This window comes from Amblyomma mixtum, chromosome 7 (assembly GCF_055824585.1).
Source record: "Amblyomma mixtum isolate Tamu chromosome 7, ASM5582458v1, whole genome shotgun sequence".
Lineage (NCBI taxonomy): Eukaryota > Metazoa > Arthropoda > Arachnida > Ixodida > Ixodidae > Amblyomma > Amblyomma mixtum.
Window position 1 is genome coordinate 35684127 of NC_143018.1, and position 19117 is coordinate 35703243.

General features: G+C 49.0%; 1 protein-coding gene across 6 annotated transcripts in view; it reads right to left on the reverse strand.

Annotated features, from left to right (window-relative positions):
- LOC149335654 (helicase ARIP4) overlaps positions 1-19117 on the reverse strand; it is a 33204-nt gene continuing 14087 nt past the window's right edge. For all 6 annotated transcript variants that reach the window (XM_089552254.1, XM_089552251.1, XM_089552252.1 and 3 more), the window contains exons 8-20: positions 18694-18855; positions 18223-18337; positions 17035-17262; positions 15849-16014; positions 13335-13739; positions 11029-11260; positions 8681-8980; positions 7712-7887; positions 7121-7281; positions 5471-5655; positions 4203-4373; positions 1753-1811; positions 1-1297 (exon numbers count right to left, since the gene is read on the reverse strand). In XM_089552254.1, coding sequence (XP_089408380.1) covers positions 1046-1297; positions 1753-1811; positions 4203-4373; positions 5471-5655; positions 7121-7281; positions 7712-7887; positions 8681-8980; positions 11029-11260; positions 13335-13739; positions 15849-16014; positions 17035-17262; positions 18223-18337; positions 18694-18855 — 2612 coding nt within the window. In that variant the 3' untranslated portion in view covers positions 1-1045. The remainder of the gene's footprint in view (positions 1298-1752; positions 1812-4202; positions 4374-5470; positions 5656-7120; positions 7282-7711; positions 7888-8680; positions 8981-11028; positions 11261-13334; positions 13740-15848; positions 16015-17034; positions 17263-18222; positions 18338-18693; positions 18856-19117) is intronic.

Genomic DNA, 19117 nt, shown 5'->3' on the forward strand with positions numbered 1-19117 from the left:
TACAGGAAACACTTTTCTTTTTCCCTTGGCTAGATGCACTTAAATGATAAAATTTAATGCGGAAGTCACAGGGAACAACACACACATTTGCAGGACTCGATGACGTGAGGGCTAGGAGGAGGCAGGAGACTTCAATGAGAACAGAACGGCTCTTGTCCTGTCACTCGCACATCGGGGCAGGAGAGGGGCAGAGGCCAGGAATGTCGACGTCGGGAAAACCTTCTGTACAAACTGCGACGCCACCAGAAAAACGGGGGTAAAAAAAGAAAGAGACTCAACGGTGGAGAGGAAGAAGAGAGGAGGACTGCACTAGATTGAAATGCGCCGAGCTCGTGCACACCATCAGACTTCTAGGCTGAATGAACAAAAAAAAAGTCATAAATACTGTATTGGCGGCCCCCCCCTCCTCAACACTCACTTCCTGATAACGCCAGCAAGCTCCTTCCACCAGGCTCGCAGGTGGTTGTGCCTGCATCCGCGCACGGTTCGGCGTTGGCTTCATGGCGTGCTGCTCAGAGAGTTCTTTTAAATAAATAACTTTGAAATTTCTAGCAGGTGATTTTTTTTCACTTCCACCCCCATTCGTGTGGTACATACACCATGCATATAGCAGCTGTCCTGTTATAGTGATGCGCACACAAGGAGTTCCTGTTTCTTCTGATGATTAATTAGAATGCTTGTGGCAAAGAAAAACGAAAAGAAAACTTCGTAGCGGCCGCTTGAAGAACAAAAACGAACTCATCTAGCGAGAAGGCGTGGTGTGGCTTTTTTTTTTTTGGAATGCTGTTCTTTCAGTGGTGCCAGTCCCCAGTCCAGCTTGCACGCAGCGCAGGAAAGGCCGTCATCGTCTTGGGGGAACAGAACGTCTGAGGAACACAGTTTCTCTTGGTTTCTCGCGCGGCGTGGTGCTGCACGCACGTCGCCGTCGTCCCCGCGCCTTGCAGAGACGGCTTATTTCACACCAGGCTCACACACACGCACACGCACACTGGCAGACTCGAGAGAGATCCACAATGAGGTTGTTTGCCGATAGGTGATGCCGTTGTCACACTGCGACTGGCTTGCTCGCAGCGCCTGCTTCCTTGGGCTTCTCCAGCATCGATGATGCGTTCTTCGCCGCCACAGGAACAATGGCACCATTCTTGCGCCCGCCGCCCTCCTCATCGTCGCTGCTCTCGTCGGGCAGGTCGCTGTCGTCGTCGAGGTTGATGACTTCGGGTGGCCCCTTGCTGACCTGACGCGCTGCGGCGCCCGAGAGCTGCACCCTGCCTCCGCACTGCAGCGACGGCTGAATGATCTGCGCGGAACAGGGTACAAGAGGGTTGCAGCAAGCTGTTCTACTAGAACCTAATTCCCAGCTGGCAATTACTTGTCTCCTCATTGCTCAGCGAAATCTGATTAAAATTCAAGACAATGAAAGCGTGTTATATTCACACACCGAAACGTTTTTCTGCACTGCAGTTTATGTTTAAATGCCAAACCCTACCACATGGAGTTCTCGAACTGAAATCCCAGAGACCCTTAGAGCTTCCCAGTGGCTGTGGTTCTGCATTCTTTTTGAAAGCCACTGTGGTTCTCCAAGGCTAAGAAGATCGGCAGCCTCTGCCATATGCTAATTGTCCACCGCACCATTCATATTTCTGGCATGCTTTTGATGTTCCCATCATCCACAACAAGGCTTTGAGGGCTAGCTTCGAAAAGCGGCCACAACCAGAATCGGATGTCACTGGGCCACCCTGGTGGACTACTCACCCCAAAGGACTGCTTGCTCCCCGTGCTGGCTGTGGCAGTGCTGCTGCTCGCAGATTCACCTGTGAAGGAGAATGCGTTTCTTGTCACTTCAGCTTAACATGACACCCACAGATTATTAGAAATGCCACACTTGCTTCCCACTCAAAGTACAGAGAACAGGCTCTCTGCTGCACCAACATCTGCTGGGACTGCGTCAGGATTCTCAGTCTCAACGAGTTGGTACCAGACCTTCACGTCAGAGAAAAAAAAATTTACTCACTGCCTACACAAACTAGCACAAGGCAATGTTGATCCTGCCATGCTTCCAAGAGCTTGATTTTTGCAAGCCAATCCAGGGCTGCGGATTGTCGCTGTTTTTTCCCTCATTCAGTTCATGCTCTTTCATATTCACTTCATTCTTTCCCATTAACTTTCCCTCACTTATTTCCTCTGTGCATTCCTTCATGTAAAACAACTGTGATGAGAGATGTTCGTTAGCGCATACTGGAGAAGTTTGTTGGTGTACTACTCCACATAACAACAATGAACTATGAAGCAGCACACACGCCAATGCACAGACAAGCTCAATGGTCCTCACAGCATGCCGACAAGTCCCACTGACAGCATGCTGATGGTAGCCCGCCTAGAGTATTTCCTTTGAGACCACCAATATTCAAGATCTCACCATTAACATTCTTTACAGTCCAGACCAATAAGTCGTGGCCCAGTGGTTTGAGTGCCCGTCTCGGCTGCGGGAGGTGGGTGGTTCGAAACCCACCGCCGGACACCCACTGGTAAAATGGGTACAAGCAAGCGTCCCCCGGCCTGGCACACTCGGCTTTCTCTAGGGGTGTACGTTTGGGAGAAGTCATAAAAAAAAGGGCCACAAGCTGGGCTTCTACCGCATGAGGTGGATTTAGGGTTGCTTGATGGGGGAACTTAACTCTCATCCGTCAAGGCAACTGTTTGGTCTAAGACCCTTTTCCCAAGCATCTCACCCTAGAAGAGCCGAGCACCAGGCCAGGGAAAATCTTGTACCCATTAAAGAAACCTGTGGGTACCCGGCGGCACTGGGGATCGAACCCAGCACATCCCGAATGCGAGGCAGATGCTCTACCACAAGGCCACCGCTTCGGAGAGCCCTGAGCACCTCATATGAGGTAAAAAAGATTACTAGGCAAACCAGGCTAAGACTTAGTTGAAACATTCAGCGAGAGCTTAGCCGCAACCTTATTTAGCCAGTAGCCTGTCCTACACTCTCAATGCTACATGGCCTTCCTAGCGGGGATGGCTGTGCAAGGTCTGCCCCCTCAAAAGAAGCAGTGGTCTGTGTGCGTATACACAGGCATTGGGGCAACTTTTTGGCACCCTCCGGGGCCACAAGGTGCTTCCACCACAGCACTCTCCTTGGTGGGTGCACCCTGACCCATGGTGGCTGTGTACAATGGTTCTTACCACAAGTGACAACTTCTGCCGTCACTAACAAGGACAGCAAGGAGTGCTTCGTTTGAACCGACTGCTGTCTAGCTTATGCCGAAGCTTGATGCGCATAAGCTTGACGCATAGGCGGCATGAAGTGGCAGGTGAAAAGTTTTTTTTTGACTGAAACTAACATGGAACATTGTGACTGACTCTAATGTTTAACAGGATTTTAAACACCAAAGCAGCACTGTACACCATGAAAGACAGGGCAGTGGAGGGCTCCAGATTAATTTAGACTACCCGGAGTTCTCTAAAGGGACACCGGGGGACAGCTCCATGCGAATTTTGTTCTTCGTAAAAGTCAACTCTATGGCTCCTTCTGGCCAATGCCGAGTTTTCTGCACAACAGGAGCCTTAACGCTGTCGCGTTAAAATTGTCAGATTGTGCCGTGAATCAGCAAACCTTTTTTTAAGCGAACTATGCTAAAGGTCAGCAACACTAATGCGGGTGATGCGGGGATGTAACTTTATCCATTGTGCACCTTTTTGACCCAGATGGATGGACAGGAAGGCAGATGGGTGGATGGACGAACAGAAATTTCAACTCGCACGAAAAAAAAAAAAGAAAAAGTTGAAACTTTTCCTTTTTGTAATGAACGTCCCCCCAAACTGATGTAAACTCTTCTGGAAAAAAAAAGCAAGTTCACTGCGTGAGTAAATATGACATAGTTTGTGTCATGATGCATCTACACGTGCTCCTTTTCGCTTCATACCAGTGTTATAGCAAGTATAACCGACACATCGAGGGCTGAGAGCCACTGATGCAATGAATGGGAGCTAAAGGAATCTCGCACTTAGTCTTGCACACTTGATGTGTCTTGATAACTATTCACCAATTAGCCTCGATCTGAAGTGAAAGCCATATAGACAATGCTAAATCCTTTGAAATTCTCTCATGGAGCACAGGCTGATAGTAGCAAAGGCATCCGCGTAGTCGGATCAGTAGGATGACAAACAAAGCCACGGATGCAAAAGGCAACAGAACTGACCCGATTGTCCGGCCGTGGCCATTTCTCCGCTTGTAGGGATGCGAACCGCAATGATGCGGCCATCTGGGATCCGTAGGTAGACACCCTTTGGAGTCTTCATCACCAGGATCTCTGTGCCAGGAGGGATCTCCACAGGGGGGTCCGACGAGTTGTTCAGCGGTATGGTCACTTCTGCGCACATAGAGGTTTACCACTAATGTTAGTTGCAGTACGCGGTCACATTTCCAATTCGACACTGCCTGAGCTTCGAAATGCTTAATCCAACAGGCTGGCGAGATCACTCATAAGTTCATTCACTCACTCAGGCTCGAATCCAGGTCATCACCTGAGTAATGAGTGAATTCGGGCTCAGATTCTGATCATGATCAGAGTTGCAAATCCAGACTCGGGTACTGATCATGATCCGACTCGTGAGTCCAGGCTCAGATTCAGGCTGCGATTCGAGTCGTGAGCGAGTCCGGGCTGCGATTCAGATTATGATCTACTTTTAGTTCGGTTTATTGGGGTTTAACGTCCCAAAGCGACTCGGGCTGTGAGGGACGCCTTAGTGAAGGGCTCTGGAAATTTCGACCACCTGGTGTTCTTTAACGTGCACTCACGTCGCACAGTACACGGGCCTCTAGAATTTCGCCTCCATCGAAATTCGACCGCCGCGGCCGGGATTGAACCCGCGTCTTTCGGTCAGCAGCCGAGCGCCATAACCACTGAGCCACCGCAGGCATTGATGTTGGTGTTGCTGGCAGCTACTGTTGGCAACTGTTCCACCCCTGTAGCATATTAAATAAAAAGCAATATCCAGTAAATAAAAAAAGAAACTGTCACCATTCATGGAACAGCTCTGTGTACTTTGTGTGCCACGTAAGCGCAAGTGTGCCCCACATTGCATGAGTCCGTGATCCGCACATGAATGAAAAAATAAAAAAATGAAAACTGGTCATGAGGAAAGCAGGGCACAAACTGCCTCACTGCTAGTTGGACACCTCAACTGTGCCTTCTGGAAGGAATGAAGGAGGGAGTGAAAGAAGAAAAAGGGGCGTCATAGTGGAGGGCTACAGATTAATTTCCAACCACCTAGTGTGCACCGACACCACCCAGGACGTGGGCACCTTTTTCCATTTCACCCTCATCGAATGACTCTGGAGAAGCCCTTCATCTGTTCTCAACAGGACATGGGCGCCCAGCATGGGTGCTCAAACAGCCGAATGGTGCCGAGCTGAGAGGCGGGACAGGACGGAAGCGAGCGTTAGCAGAATGCTGCCTGAACTCACTTGCAGGCACCCGCATCCTCTGCACGGTCATGCCCTGCCGCAGGAGGGACTGCATGACGTTGGGGGTGCCCCAGACGGGCATGTCCCCATTCTGCGCGCCAGGCTGCATCGGTGTGGGGGTGGTCTGGGTCGGTCCCGGCCCAAGGAATGTCACAGTGCCCTGCCGGTTCTGCCATGTCTGGTACCTGGTTTGAGGCGGAACACAGAGCAGCAGTGTCATTTAGAAGGCAGTGCACGCGGCTGAAACGCATTCCATCAACTTGCCTCCCACTTTGCCAGTTCACGAGTTCACCTTTCCTTTAATATTATTAGCAAAAGCACATTATTGTTTAGTGCATTTCTCTGAGCTCACAGTTTCTGAGAGTTTCTTTGTTTTTGGTTGGTTTGTGGGGGTTGAACGTCCCAAAGCGACTCGGGCTATGAGGGACGCTGTAGTGACGGGCTCCAGAAATTTCGACCAACTAGGGTTCTTTAAAGGGACACTGAGGAGAGCACTATTAATATTTTTTTTATAGTAAAATCCGATAGTTCGGCATGTCATGGCTTTGTTGCCACTTGGCCGGCAGCGAAAGATGCATTTATTTCTAAGAAATTTGGATTCGAAGTTGAAAAAGTTTTTCCCGCCGCTCTGATTCAAACTTGGGATTCGTCTATGACGACAGAGGACTAAGAGACGTGAAACATGACGTGCACATGACGTAACGCAGACTCTGTGATTTCTGGCTGCCAGCAGTGCGGCCTAGCAGCAGCCGAAAAGAAAGCTACCGCTGGCCGCACGTTGAAGGCATCTATCGGCTATTGCGGCCGTCGCTACAGTCGCTTCGATTACGTTTGCACTGGCGTTTTGCCAGCGTTACGATGGATCTCGTTCTCGAAGTCGTCAACGAAGTTCTCGCAAATAGACACCTTTATAGCATACCGTGTACCTTGTTACCACTAGCGGAATACCGGGAGCCCGCCTACCGCCGGAAAACAGGCGCTGATTTGTCCCGATGCTTCAGGAGCGCGCGTAGCAGCCGGGCACGTGGCGCCATCTGGCGACGTCAAGGAGATTTGCGCATGCATTGGCTGCGCCTCAGTGATGCATGGTTTCTCGGTTCCTGGTGTTGCTAGAACCATTCGTTCTAGCAACACTGTTTTGTTCTATGATCTCATCACGCTTGTACTTGCGAGTTTGGCCTGTGGCGGCGATACCTGTATTTTGGTTCTTGCTCTTTTCTACGTTACAAGAGCTTTGTTGTCAGTATGAGTGGCGTTTTTGTAATCAGGAGCTGGTATTCTGTCGATACAAGCCAACTTCAATTTCTCCTCAGTGTCCCTTTAATAGGAACTGACATCGCACGGTGTATGGGCCTCTAAAATTTCGCCTCCATCGAAATTCGACCACCGCATCTTTCGGGTCAGCAGTCGCGCACCATAACCACTGAGTCACCGCGACTGACCGTTTCTTTGTTTTAGTCTCGTGACTTCCGCACCACCAGCTCAGACTGATTCCAATGCGCGCTGGTTGAACTCATCCTACTGTTTAATCCCTCTCTACGTCCACTGTGAGCTTTAATGTGTGCCTGGCAGGTCAAATCCAGAACTGCACCTCACAGGAAATGAAGCGCTTTGCTCTCTGCCTTGCCCACCCAACCCCAGAGCACTCACCCGTTGGAGTATCCGGCGGTGGCGGTGTGCATGTAGGTGCGGCCCCCGTGCAGGGTGGCCCTCTTCTCCAGCTCATAGCTCTGCTTGGCCAGCCGCTTCTCGAATTTGGTCAGCTTCAGGTCCTTGCGATCCAGCAGCAGGGACTCATGCTCAAACGGCTCCTGCAGCACCCCCACACAGACGGGAAGGGCAAAAAAAATTAGTGCGAAACATTATGGCCCCTCCTGCAGCAAGATCCGAACTAAGCACGAGTGCAGACCCTGCACTGTACATGCAGAAACACCCGCAAAATGCTGGATGCTACAGCTGCAGAAACATATTGGTACCGATTGCGCTTACCCTCTGCGATGGATTACGGAGCCCTTCTTACGTTCTTCTTTGTACGGAAGGTCCCGTAAAAGGTTGTTCATTCTATCAAGGATACCCCCTTCGTTGTTCACTACTTCTTCCAATCTACTCCCGATAACAAGGATGCCCTACCCTTCTACCTGCATGGCCATTCTCCATAGAATTTCCTAAGATACTGCCAAACACCGGGCACAGCAGGTTAAGAAACAGAGGTAGGCAGGAGCAGGAGGGAGAGAGGCTTACCTTGGTGAGACACTGTGAGTACTCCATGGTGAGCGTGCGCAGCACTGAGTCGGTGAACCCGCTGGCGACAGCCGAGAGGTCCTGCACTGGAGGGTCGTCCTCGTTGTCCTGCACCAGGGTGCTGACGTCCTTCCAGGTCAGGTTGGCCTCCGGGTTCATCTCGTCCACCACACGGTCTGTGCCCAGACACACACACACACGTTCAACTTTCCGACTTCTCACACTAGAGGCAGCCAAACACGCAGCGACAGATCACTGCAGCACTATTAAACGGGAAAAAGAAGTGCTGCGTCTATTTCTTTCTTGTCCGTGTCCTTCACACAGCAAAGAAAAAAAAGAACTTCTCTTTCCTTTTCATGTCTTGAAACGTCCAAAAGTTTCAAAGCACAAATGGGACCAATCGAAAACGATCAGAAGCACATCTGTTGCAACTTTGTAGCTGATACTGCCCCTGTAATTCACTGCAGGAGATCAGAGCTGGAATGGTGTGCACCAGATCACAACAAGATGCAGTGCAGGAGTAGCGTCAAGAGCTGAAGTGCCTTACTGTGCTGCTCTCTAATCCTTTGCGCCATGGTGACTTTTTCTGAACATGCAAGAGCACACATACACACAACATGACCGCTAAAGCTGAGCTTGAAGCATAAAAGTGTTTCCCTTTGACGCACACCTAGACACACTTACGGTTGCCATAGCCGCTGCATTTGCTTCTTAATCCGCACCTTATTGGTACCACAAATGGTTGCCAACACACAACTCACACGTAGCCAAATGGGTCTACATCAGCCTCCACTGCTCACAGCTTGGCATCTCCATACAAGCGTGAACAAATGTTAACTTGTGCTCAGTACAGTGAGCGTTGCTCTCGCTTCTGCCAAGTGCCAACAGCGGTGGAAATGGTGCCATGTTCCAAAACTACAGTGCGCAAAAGAAGCAGCAGTGGTGCAGCCCCCTGAGGTGGGTACTGACCTGACATGCCCTGCTTGTTCACTTGTCGGTCGTAGATGCGCTTCTCGAGGCAGTTGTCGCAGACGAGGCGGTAGATGTGGCAGGGCTTGGCCTGCCCATAACGGTAGATGCGGCACACAGCCTGGGCATCATGGCAGGGGTTCCACGAGGCGTCCAGCACCACGATGCGGTTCGCACCCGTCAGGTTGATGCCCAGGCAGCCCGCCCTCGTTGACAACAGGAACAGGCTCACCGCCTGGTTGCAGTTGTACTCGTTGATGAGTTTCTCTCGCTCCTGGGCCGATGTGCTGCCATCCAAACCTGCGCATCATCACCGAGGCATGCCCCTCGTAATCGTAATTCCCCTACCACAGCAAAATGAATTCCTTTTTTCTTTGGCGACAGCCATTCACAGGACCCCTCAGTGGGAAAGGCAAAGTTTGTTGTCATTTAAAGCCTTTAATTGCTGCTTATGTCCCATCAACACAGAGCGCATTAAAAAAGCTTCCCTTAAATCAGACTCTGCACAAACAAATTTTTGGCCCCGTTGTTTTGTTTCATTTTTTGTTTTGAACTCCTTAGCCACTTCTGTGAACTGCGTCTTTCGGCATATGCTATTCAGCTTTAACGAATCACCCCCCCTTTTATTACTACAGTTCCAGTTGCAAACTATTTGCTTCAAATCGAAAACATTTGCTTCGCTTCAAAACTACCGTAAAAACCCGCATATAATACGAGGTTTTTTTTTCCATAATTAGCGTCCTAAATTTCCGCCTCGTACTATTTGTGGATCCGAACAAAAATTTTCGAAGTTGCTCGAAGTTTTGGTTTAGTTTTTGCGGCGGGCTACGGCTTGGCTTTGCTATTGGCGCGTGGCTACGGCTTGGCTTCGTTACTCTCGACAAACGACGTCACGACGTTGTTTGTTGACCCGTTGGGTGCACCGAGGGGTCGCGGTGTGCCATGTGCCTTTTGACGACGCACGTGCTCGCATGTAAGGCACGGTTCGTGAAGTGGATATTGTTTTGGAGAGCACGATGTCGGTCTTGAAAACAGTACTCGGCTGCTTTCAAGCGAAAAGTGATTTTAGCTGCGGAGAACATCAGCAATGGTGCGACCGGGAGGCAGTTTGGTGTCGTCGAAGGAAGCATTCATGGATGGCCACGACAGAAAAAAGCCCTTTTCGCGTGCAGCGGAACGCGACGAAGCTTTCGCGGCCGCTTGATGATTGTGTAAACAAACCGTTCAAGGACGCAGTCAAGCGGTGCTACGCAGAGTAGATGCACTCAGGTGAGCCCGCAGTGACGCCGATCGGGTGGCTGAAGTGGGCTTAAGAAGCGCGGCATCTCCAACGCCCTCGATGGCACGGAAGAAGAGTACATCTGGGATGATTTGTGGGACAAAGAAATGTCCAAGAAAGCGCTACTGAAGAAAGTGACTGAAGTGGAGTGCGGGATGCGATTTGAATAAATGTCTTCTATGAGCTTGCGTCACTCGTATTATATGCGGGTAAAACTTTTTTTTCCCATTTCGCGTCTCTAAAACTTCACCTCGTATTATATTTGGGTTCGTATTATACGCGGGTTTTTACGGTATTTGAACAAAATAACTGACCACTTCGTATTTGCTTCAAAACGAAAACTCGCTATTCACACATGCCTAGACTCAATCCCCCAATTTCAGATGGTCGTTTTTCAAAAGAAACATCAACTTGTCACAGGCATAAAGCAAGAATGGTCGCGTTGGGGGACATGCACCGATGCTGCTAGGGGTTAGAGATGCTTCAATGCCAGCGTCTCTGCTTGACGATGCCTTGACTGTGGTCAGGCTGAAGGGGAGCAATGAGTATGCGCACCGTTGGCACCAATCCGGCCATGCCTTGACGAAGCGTCAAGAGCATGTTATATCGAAACCAGTATTCCCTGCTATCTCGTAGCCAAGCAAATCTCTGCAGGCGCAGGAGTATTGGGGCTGGGGCGTTTCACGTATCAAACACTAGCGTTGCTCTGCAGCGGTGCCTCAAAGCTCCAAAGGGTCACCACTTCATCAGTTTGCGGCGAAATCGGGAACGAGCATTCTGGCATAGCACCCCTGATCTCCGAATTAACTGGGCTCGTGCAGGACCACAGGACCACGTTACGGGACCACAGGAATTTTTCGAATAACATGGGATTTTAAATCATCCGATTAGGTTTCACTGTACAGGCAGCTAGTTCCACAAAGAGAGAAACTGGGAACACAAGACCGCTGTGCTACAAGAACTGCCGCCTGTACATTCGTTCACAAGAAGGGTGAGGAATCCTCACACCATTTCCCCAAGCACTAATGTTTGGAAGACCCTATTGCAGCCAAGGTGGGCCGGCACTCACGAAAGTAGTTCTTGCCGCGCATCCACTTCTCCCCGTGGGGGAGGCCCGGCCGCAGGGGCACCTCCCGGCGGCTCAGGAAGCGCTCCACGAGGTCCAGCGTGGACAGGGACTGGCTGAACACCAGCAGCTTGTCCCCAACGCCCAGCGTCTGCTCCACGATGGTCATCAGCACCAGGAACTTGTGGCTGTTCTCCAGCAGGTCGGGCAGGTACTTCTCCATCAGGGGATACGCCTGCCCAAGGGGAGGGGGGGGGGGGGGGGGAATACCACCATAAGACGGAGGCCTTCATGAAATAGCGCACAGCAGGATGTAGACGCTGGGGTGAGCATGCTTGTGCAGTAGAACCTCAATACAAATCTCCCGCGGTTGCGGAAAACATTCATATTGTCTGAAATTCACATCATCCAAAACGAACAAAACCTATATTCCAAGAGCACAGGAAACGCATTCCCAAAAGTCTGTTTACAGCTGATGGGACTTCTTTAAGGGGGGACACTGGTCTTGAAAAAAAATTTTTTATTAATGAAGTCACAGTTACGAAATCTTCAGGGCATATGTATTTTTGTGTGCTGATTCTAAATATGTCATTTAATTTCATGTAAAACAATTCCTTGAGCACTTATGCACTTTTTATGCTAGCATTTTGCGGAGAGTTTTGAAGAAAATTTGCTGCACGAAACTCGCTGAAATGTATGCCATTGGGTTCTCTTGACACCAAGGAATACAATAAGGGTAAAATTATCATCCTGGCTCTCATAGAACTTGAGTAATAGGTTACTGAAGCTGCCACTTCAGAAACAGGAATACACACTTTCCTTCTCATTTCAGAAGCGCCAACTTCAAAACTCTATAACTTAAGTTCTATGATAGGCAGGAAGACAATTTCACCCTTATTGTATTCCTTGGTGTCAAGAGAACCCAATGGCATATATTTCAGCGAGTTTCGTGCAGCAAATTTTCTTCAAAACTCTCCGCAAAATACTTGCATAAAAATTGCACAAGTGCTCAAGGAATTGTTTTACATGAAATTAAATGACATATTTAGAATCAGCACACAAAAATACATATTTTCTGAAGATTTCGTAACTGTGACTTCATTAATAAAATTTTTTTTTTCAAGACCAGTGCCCCCCTTAAGTGCACAACCACTGCTCACTCGCAGTGCTGATAATCACTCATTCGCAGTGCATACTGTGTGCTACTGCTAAATGCTCAAAGTGTGATTGCAATACGTGTAGTGAGGTGGAAGTGTTCTGAACATCCAAAACTGCGCACTATACACAATGCACTTTAACCAGGGAATTTGACAAAATTGGTATCATCTCAAAATTCGTGTCAACTGCGGTCATTTCATTGAGATCCTACTGTTGGCCAAATGCTTGGGGGAATCCCCAAGGTGGAGTAGATTTGTGATGAGGGAGTAATTACTCAGTGTCATCCACACAAGCGCATCCTTACGGCTACGAAGGAAGGCTATCCTTTGTAAAAGCTTTCATTTTGTAGCCACAAGGCTGTGCTAGGGTGGATGCCAATGAATGGTTACTCCTCTAGTAAGTAAAGATCCTACTGTATCTGAAAGAATAATGCCTAAAGTGGATGCTTCAAGATGCTGATGATAATGCTGCTTTCAGATGATTCAGAAAACCTGTCGCTGACCTTTACAGAAACAAAGTCACTGATCATCCTCCTTTTGCAATTTGATTGAATTCGGTTTGGCTTTATGGAGTTTAACGTCCCAAAGCGACCCAGGCTATGAGAGACGCCGTAGTGGAGGGCTCCGGAAATTTCGACCACCTGGGGTTCTTTAACGTGCACTGACATCGCACAGTACACGGGCCTCTAGAATTTCGCCTCCATCGAAATCTGACCAGCACAGCTGGGATCGAGCCTGCACCTTTTGGGTCAGTAGCCAAGCACCATAACTGCTGAGCCACTGCGGCAGCTTTTTGCGATTTGAGTACCTTAGCTCTACGATGAGAGGATGAGACAAGTCAGAGACAACTTTTTTTGCTGGGAGGACCAGAAGGAGGTTGAGAAGGTCGAGAGGTGCAGATGACATAAGTTTCACATACTTTTACAAACAAACTGGCTCCACAAAAGACAATAGTAGAAAGAACACTTGGTGTGTTAGAGAATGTGCGTTCAATTCTCCCTGTGCAGTCAGGCTTCTGTCATCCCAAAAACCAGCTTGCCCAAATAAGCATCCTTAAATAATGCCACGGATGTAGGCATCCCATGACTGCACATAAGCAGGGCGACAACAAGCACGCAGACTGCAACACCACATCAGGACAGGGTGCCTCACCCATTCGTAGCTGATGTTGTTGTCCGACTTCTCTCTGAAGGGCATCAGGCCCTGTTCCTGAATGTACTTGGGCTTGTTGGCGCCGGTGGCGACCGCGCCTCCACTGTCGCAGTTGGCCCCGTAGGCGTACGGGGAGGAGTCCTGCGACTGGCCCAGGGAGTCCCCGCAGCTCCCCGGCAGGCTGCCGTCTGGCCCTGCACAGCTGTTCTCCGCAACTACGGAGTCTGGGAGGCCTGCTGCGTTGGTGTGGTGGTGGTGGTGGTGGTGATGGTGGTGCTTCTTGGCGAGCGAGCTGCTCTCCTTGCCCGTTGGCCCTATCATGTCGATGTCCAAGTCGATGTCCAGGCCCTCCTCGCTCTTCCGGTCTTGCACCAGGTTGAACAGGATGTCGGGGTGGTTCCACACCTGCAGAGGAGATGTGCGCAAACAATGCAACGCTCATCCATGGCAGCGGCACCGTACCACAAACATAGTGACCATCGTCATGTTTCATTACTTGCTGTGCAGCATACTGCTTACGCATCATGGACATGAGTTGCTAAAGGTGTAGATGGAATGATATCGCATGAAAGCTCCCATGTACAGTCTTTGTCAAATGTAACCAGGATGCATGTTTTTCTTCTCAGTCACATACTAAAGCTATTATGCCAGCCCTCAAGCGCTAAATTTCTGTATGGTAAGAAGAATCCCAGTTCTCACCTTCAAAGAACTTTTTGATCTTTAGGGAAGCCATGAGGGCTCTATTATACGAATGAGAAGCAAACCACGGAGCCTGGTTACTTTTGAAAAAAACTGTACATATTGCACTCCACAGAAACAGCTTCCACAAGCTGCCTGTCTTCTTGGATTACCATCTTCAGTGCTATCACCTTCCACAAGAGTCGACTGACCGCAACAACGGTCCCAGAAGTGTCAAGCAAAATTTTCGGACATGTACACTTGCTATCACCACTTCAATCGACATCACAAAAGTCACCTGAGCGCGCCAATACCGACAAAACAAATGAATGCTGTCACGCAAGATGATGCTTCACTCACTGCTGCTGTTGCCCACTCACCATGCCTTAAGTGTGATGTTCTGATGCAGCTTCAGGAGCCAAATTCACGCTTGATATGTACAGTCGAACCACACCAGGCATATTTTGTCCGACAAAGCATGCCAGTAGATGTGCAGCGACTCATTTGAATGCTCTCGGTAGCAGCAAGCCACTGTGCTAGACACACCGCAAGAAAGTGGACGCATCGCCGAAAAGTGTGCTTGAAAGCAAGGCCCCAGACATCAGGACATTGAGAGAAATCAATAAGAAGACAAGCAATGATCACGCTGGTCTCTCACTAACTCTATATGCTCAGCGGCTCACAATGGAAATGCCTAGCACTTTATTCAGCACTGGATGCAAGCAGTGAAAGATCTGCGCTGCCATATGCCAGCGATTTGCAAAAAAAAGTTGGAAACAAGGAATGAATACAAAGCAAAACTATGTGGTTCAATTCTGCTTTCAGGACTGGTTAGTGAGAGGATATGCAGAGGGTGAACAGATATAGATAAATGTTCAATACTAAAATGTAACGAAGTCTTTAATAAGCTCCAATACTAATGCTAAAAAGTTAATGGGCCTTTTTTGTGCCAAAGCAACACTGTGCACCCTCACCACGCTGTGGAGGGCTCCGGATTAATTTCAACCACCTGGGGTTGTTCCACATGCACCGAAATCTCAGCGCGCGAGTGCCTCTGCACTTGAACTCGATTGAAACGTGGCCGGCACCATTTCAAAGGGCCGAATTTACGAAACATGCAGGTAAAGCCTGCGAAATCATTTTGCGCTACCATTTGTAACGGTGGCGCAATCGTCGAATAAAGTGGCGCCAGCGCTCAGGCTTCTCTGCTGTGCACAGCGACGAGCAGAGGCCCCGATAATGGAGTCATGTATGATGGCGTTGTATCGGATGACACACAGCAGCATGCAGGCGAAGGAAGCGGGCATCTGAAATTTCGGGGATAATGACGTCACTACGAGTTCCACCGCATCCTCCAACGCAGTGAGGAGAAGCCTGAACATCATCGGTTTGGTTTATTGGGGTTTAACGTCCCAAAGCAACTCGGGCTATGAGGGACGCCGTAGTGAAGGGCTCCTGAAATTTCGACCACCTGGGGTTCTTTAACGTGCACTGACATCGCACATCACACAGGCCTCTAGAATTTCGCCTTCATTGAAATTCAGCCCCCGTAGCTGGGATCGAACCCGTGTCTTTCGTGTCAGCAGCCGAGCGCCGTAACCACTGAGCCACCGTGGCGGGGCTGAACATCGTCACGATTTTAATCTACGATTATTTCACCATTTTAAATGCTACTGCAAAAACGCTTTGCATGCTTTACCTAGAAGCTTCATAGATTCGAATTATTGAATAACCTTGAACTCTCAAAAAAACCATTTCAGCTTCCCAACACACAAATAAAAGACACCCAATCTCAGCTGTTCGTCCTTAGAGTAGCCAAGACGGCCTCGCACTGACCTTGCAGCAGACTGCGAAGAACTTGAGAGGGTTGGTGACCCTGTAGTTGTGAAGAAACTCCTTGACAAACTCCCGGTACAGCGTCCTCTGGATGGGCGTCATCCGGATGAGCAGCACGTGCTCTTCCTTGCGTGGCAGAGCCTCCCGCAGCACCGCATGACCCCGCCTGGAGAGAGATGTGCGACACACACACACAAAGAAGAGTTAACCCATGGTGGTCTCTCATGACCAAAGGCAATGCAGGTGTACACTCGAATATTTGGCCATGCTGCCCAGTTTGGCCGAGCTAAAGCTGGGCAGGGTGCTACAAGTTGACGCTGTGGAAGCACAAAGAAGCAAACACGGGACACCCGCCCACGTGAGAAGTGTTTGATGTGTGGTTCTGCTGCCTCGCAGACACGTACACATTTGCTGCAACTCAACCGTTTTATCTATGCACCTATTGCTACACTTGATGTAATGATCATCTTCATAAAATATCCACTGGTCACTTCTTCGGTGACTGTCAAATGCGATGATAGATGAGCCCGTCATTCTGTGCATCCGCAAGAGTGCATATGAAGACAGCGTAGGCTATAAAACCCGGCTAGAAAATTTTTTTTTTAATTTTGGAAGTGGGCCATGGAACCCGCAACATGTCTAGCTAAGTACTTGCATGTGGTAAATGCCGATTTCTGCATACGCGCATAAGAACTGCTTTTATTGGTTTATTAGAGTTTTAACGTCCCAAAGCAACTCAGGCTATGAGAGAAGCCGTAGTGGAGGGCTCCGGAAATTTCGACCACCTGGGGTTCTTTAACGTGCACAGACATCGCACAGCACACGGGCCTCTAGAATTTCGCCTCCGTCGAAATTCGGCCGCCACGGGCATAAGAACTGCAGCTCCATCTATAGTGTAATGGGTAATGGGCCACTATGGCCCCTACCTGCCTACTTTAGATAGATGCTCCGAAACAGCTTGTGCATAAGCCTAGCAACACAGCTCAACAGCAACCAATGCTTTGTCTAGCTACTTCGAAGAACTTTTAGAAGAAGGGTAGACATTAAGCGGCATGGCAAATGGCCAATTCCTCCCAGCCAGCGACACGGGAATCACTTCTGATCCAGCTGCTCAGTGAATCACATGGCATCCTACATTGCCTCAGAGAAAGGGCAGGAGTCACAGATGGGAGGCAGCACAGCCCACCTCTGTACAAATCCCTGCAGCAGGCTGTGGAGGACGTGCGCTCGGAAGCGCATCAGCTGCCGGTCCTTGGGCGTGCTGTCCAGGCACTGGCCGTTCTGGATGGGCCGCTCAAACATGTTGCAGAACTCGGAGCGGGTGCCCAGGTACGAGGGGCGCACAAAGTCCACCATGCACCAGTACTCGAGCAGGTTGTTCTGGAGCGGGTAGCCCGTCAGCACGATGCGCCGCCTGCGGGGAAAGAACGCCACCGTGCCTCGGGTGTCATGAACACGACTTCGGTGCGAGAAGCCAACACCGGCTCAAACCAGCAGGCTTCCATGCTTCAAGGGACACCGAGAAGCACCGCAACCAATTTGTGTTCCTGGCAAAAGTAGATTGTTTTGCTGACGTTTGCTCAGCAGCAAGAAATGTATTTAGTGCCGACTGACTGAAGTGCAATTTCTTCCTTATTTTTAGTCCAATCCTAATGAAACTGTACCACCTTGCTCAGTTTTTTACACTGATTTCAACAATGCAATTACCTTTCTCATAAATTAGTTAGTTGCCAAGATAATTAATTTTCATTCATTAGTACCTCAGTGCAAAAAAAAACTGCTCACTAAAAAATCATTTTTAATCCATGGCTACATAGTATGGTGAGTAAAGAGTGCAATAATCAAAACCATTTTTCCATTTTACCCTCATTAGTAATTTTACAGCACTTGGAATATCAATTCTTCAAGGTGTGAAAATAATGCATCGATAATCTTTGTGAAATTATAAATTTTTGAAGTGCGATCGAACAAATCTGCTTCGATTATTGCACACACTATGCCTTCAGCTTCCCTTGGCAAACAATATGACAGCTCTGTCTGTCCTAGATGTTGAGATATCAACATACTAAGATAGCCAGATGTCCAAAATTTTCATGCTATTAAACTGTCAGCTCCTGCATAAATTCAGTCCACACGATGATCTGAGTTTAATATTATGGTCAAAATGATGATTTCGTGACGGAAAAAATTGGTACAGTTGGAAAATAATACGTGCAAATTCCACAAATGTCATTTTTTGAAAATCTATTTTTTGGTCATTTTTCGGTCTCAAAGACCAGTGTCCCCCCTTAAGGTGTAATCACCACCCCCTTCATGGGACAATTTAGAGCAAGACCACACCTGCTAACTGAGATCCATTCAAGCGGACACTCACTTAGTTCGTATGCTCTTGAGTGCAGTGGAAGTGCTGGCATTGCAGTTCTTGATGCGGTGCCCTTCATCACAGATTACCAGATCTGGGCCTGGGTTCACTATGGCCTGGTAGATATCTGCACAAGAGAAGGCACGAATTAGTACTGGGCATGCACTTGCAAATGCTCCTGAGTGCACTGCAAATGACGTGTGCACAGACTGATGCTATCACACAAAGGATCGCTTCCGGTGAACTTAGGTAGGAATGTGTTTAGAAACAATGTGCAATATTTTCAATGAAGCGATGCGAGTGCACTTTCTAAGGAATTTAAAAAGTCAGGACAAAGTCACCTCTATCGCCGGCCTGTTATACAAACTACAATGAAGCCTTTTACTGTGGGTGTACTTGAAACGCTCGCGCAATACTGACATGGCTCTTGAAGAACCATGTTCAGAGGTCATAGCATGTTAGGAGGTGTGATGAGCGACCCACCTTCCAGGAGCTGTGAGCTGCGCGAGTCGTCCTCCGGCACCGAGAGGTCCTCTTTCTTAGGACTTCTCCGGCGCTTACTAGGACGCGCCACTTTCTTCAGGGCCAGCATCCTGTACATCTCGTAGCCCATCAGCAGCACTCCGCCTTTCTTGTGCCAGTCCACTGCACGCACAGAGATATCAGTCAAATTCAAACGCGAAAAGACCCCTGCAAGTGGACTTTCACAAAAGCAGGTGACCAGAAGGACATAGCTCAGTTAGCAACATGAACTGGTGGGCGAGTTGGTCAGACAAGGTTCTTGTAAACCAGCACAACGGCTTGATGCCAAACAGGGAAGGGACAAAACACAGCGCAGTGTTTTGTGTGTGTGAGCATCCCGTGACACTAGAGTGCAAAATGGAGCGAGGTGGTTATGGAGTTGACT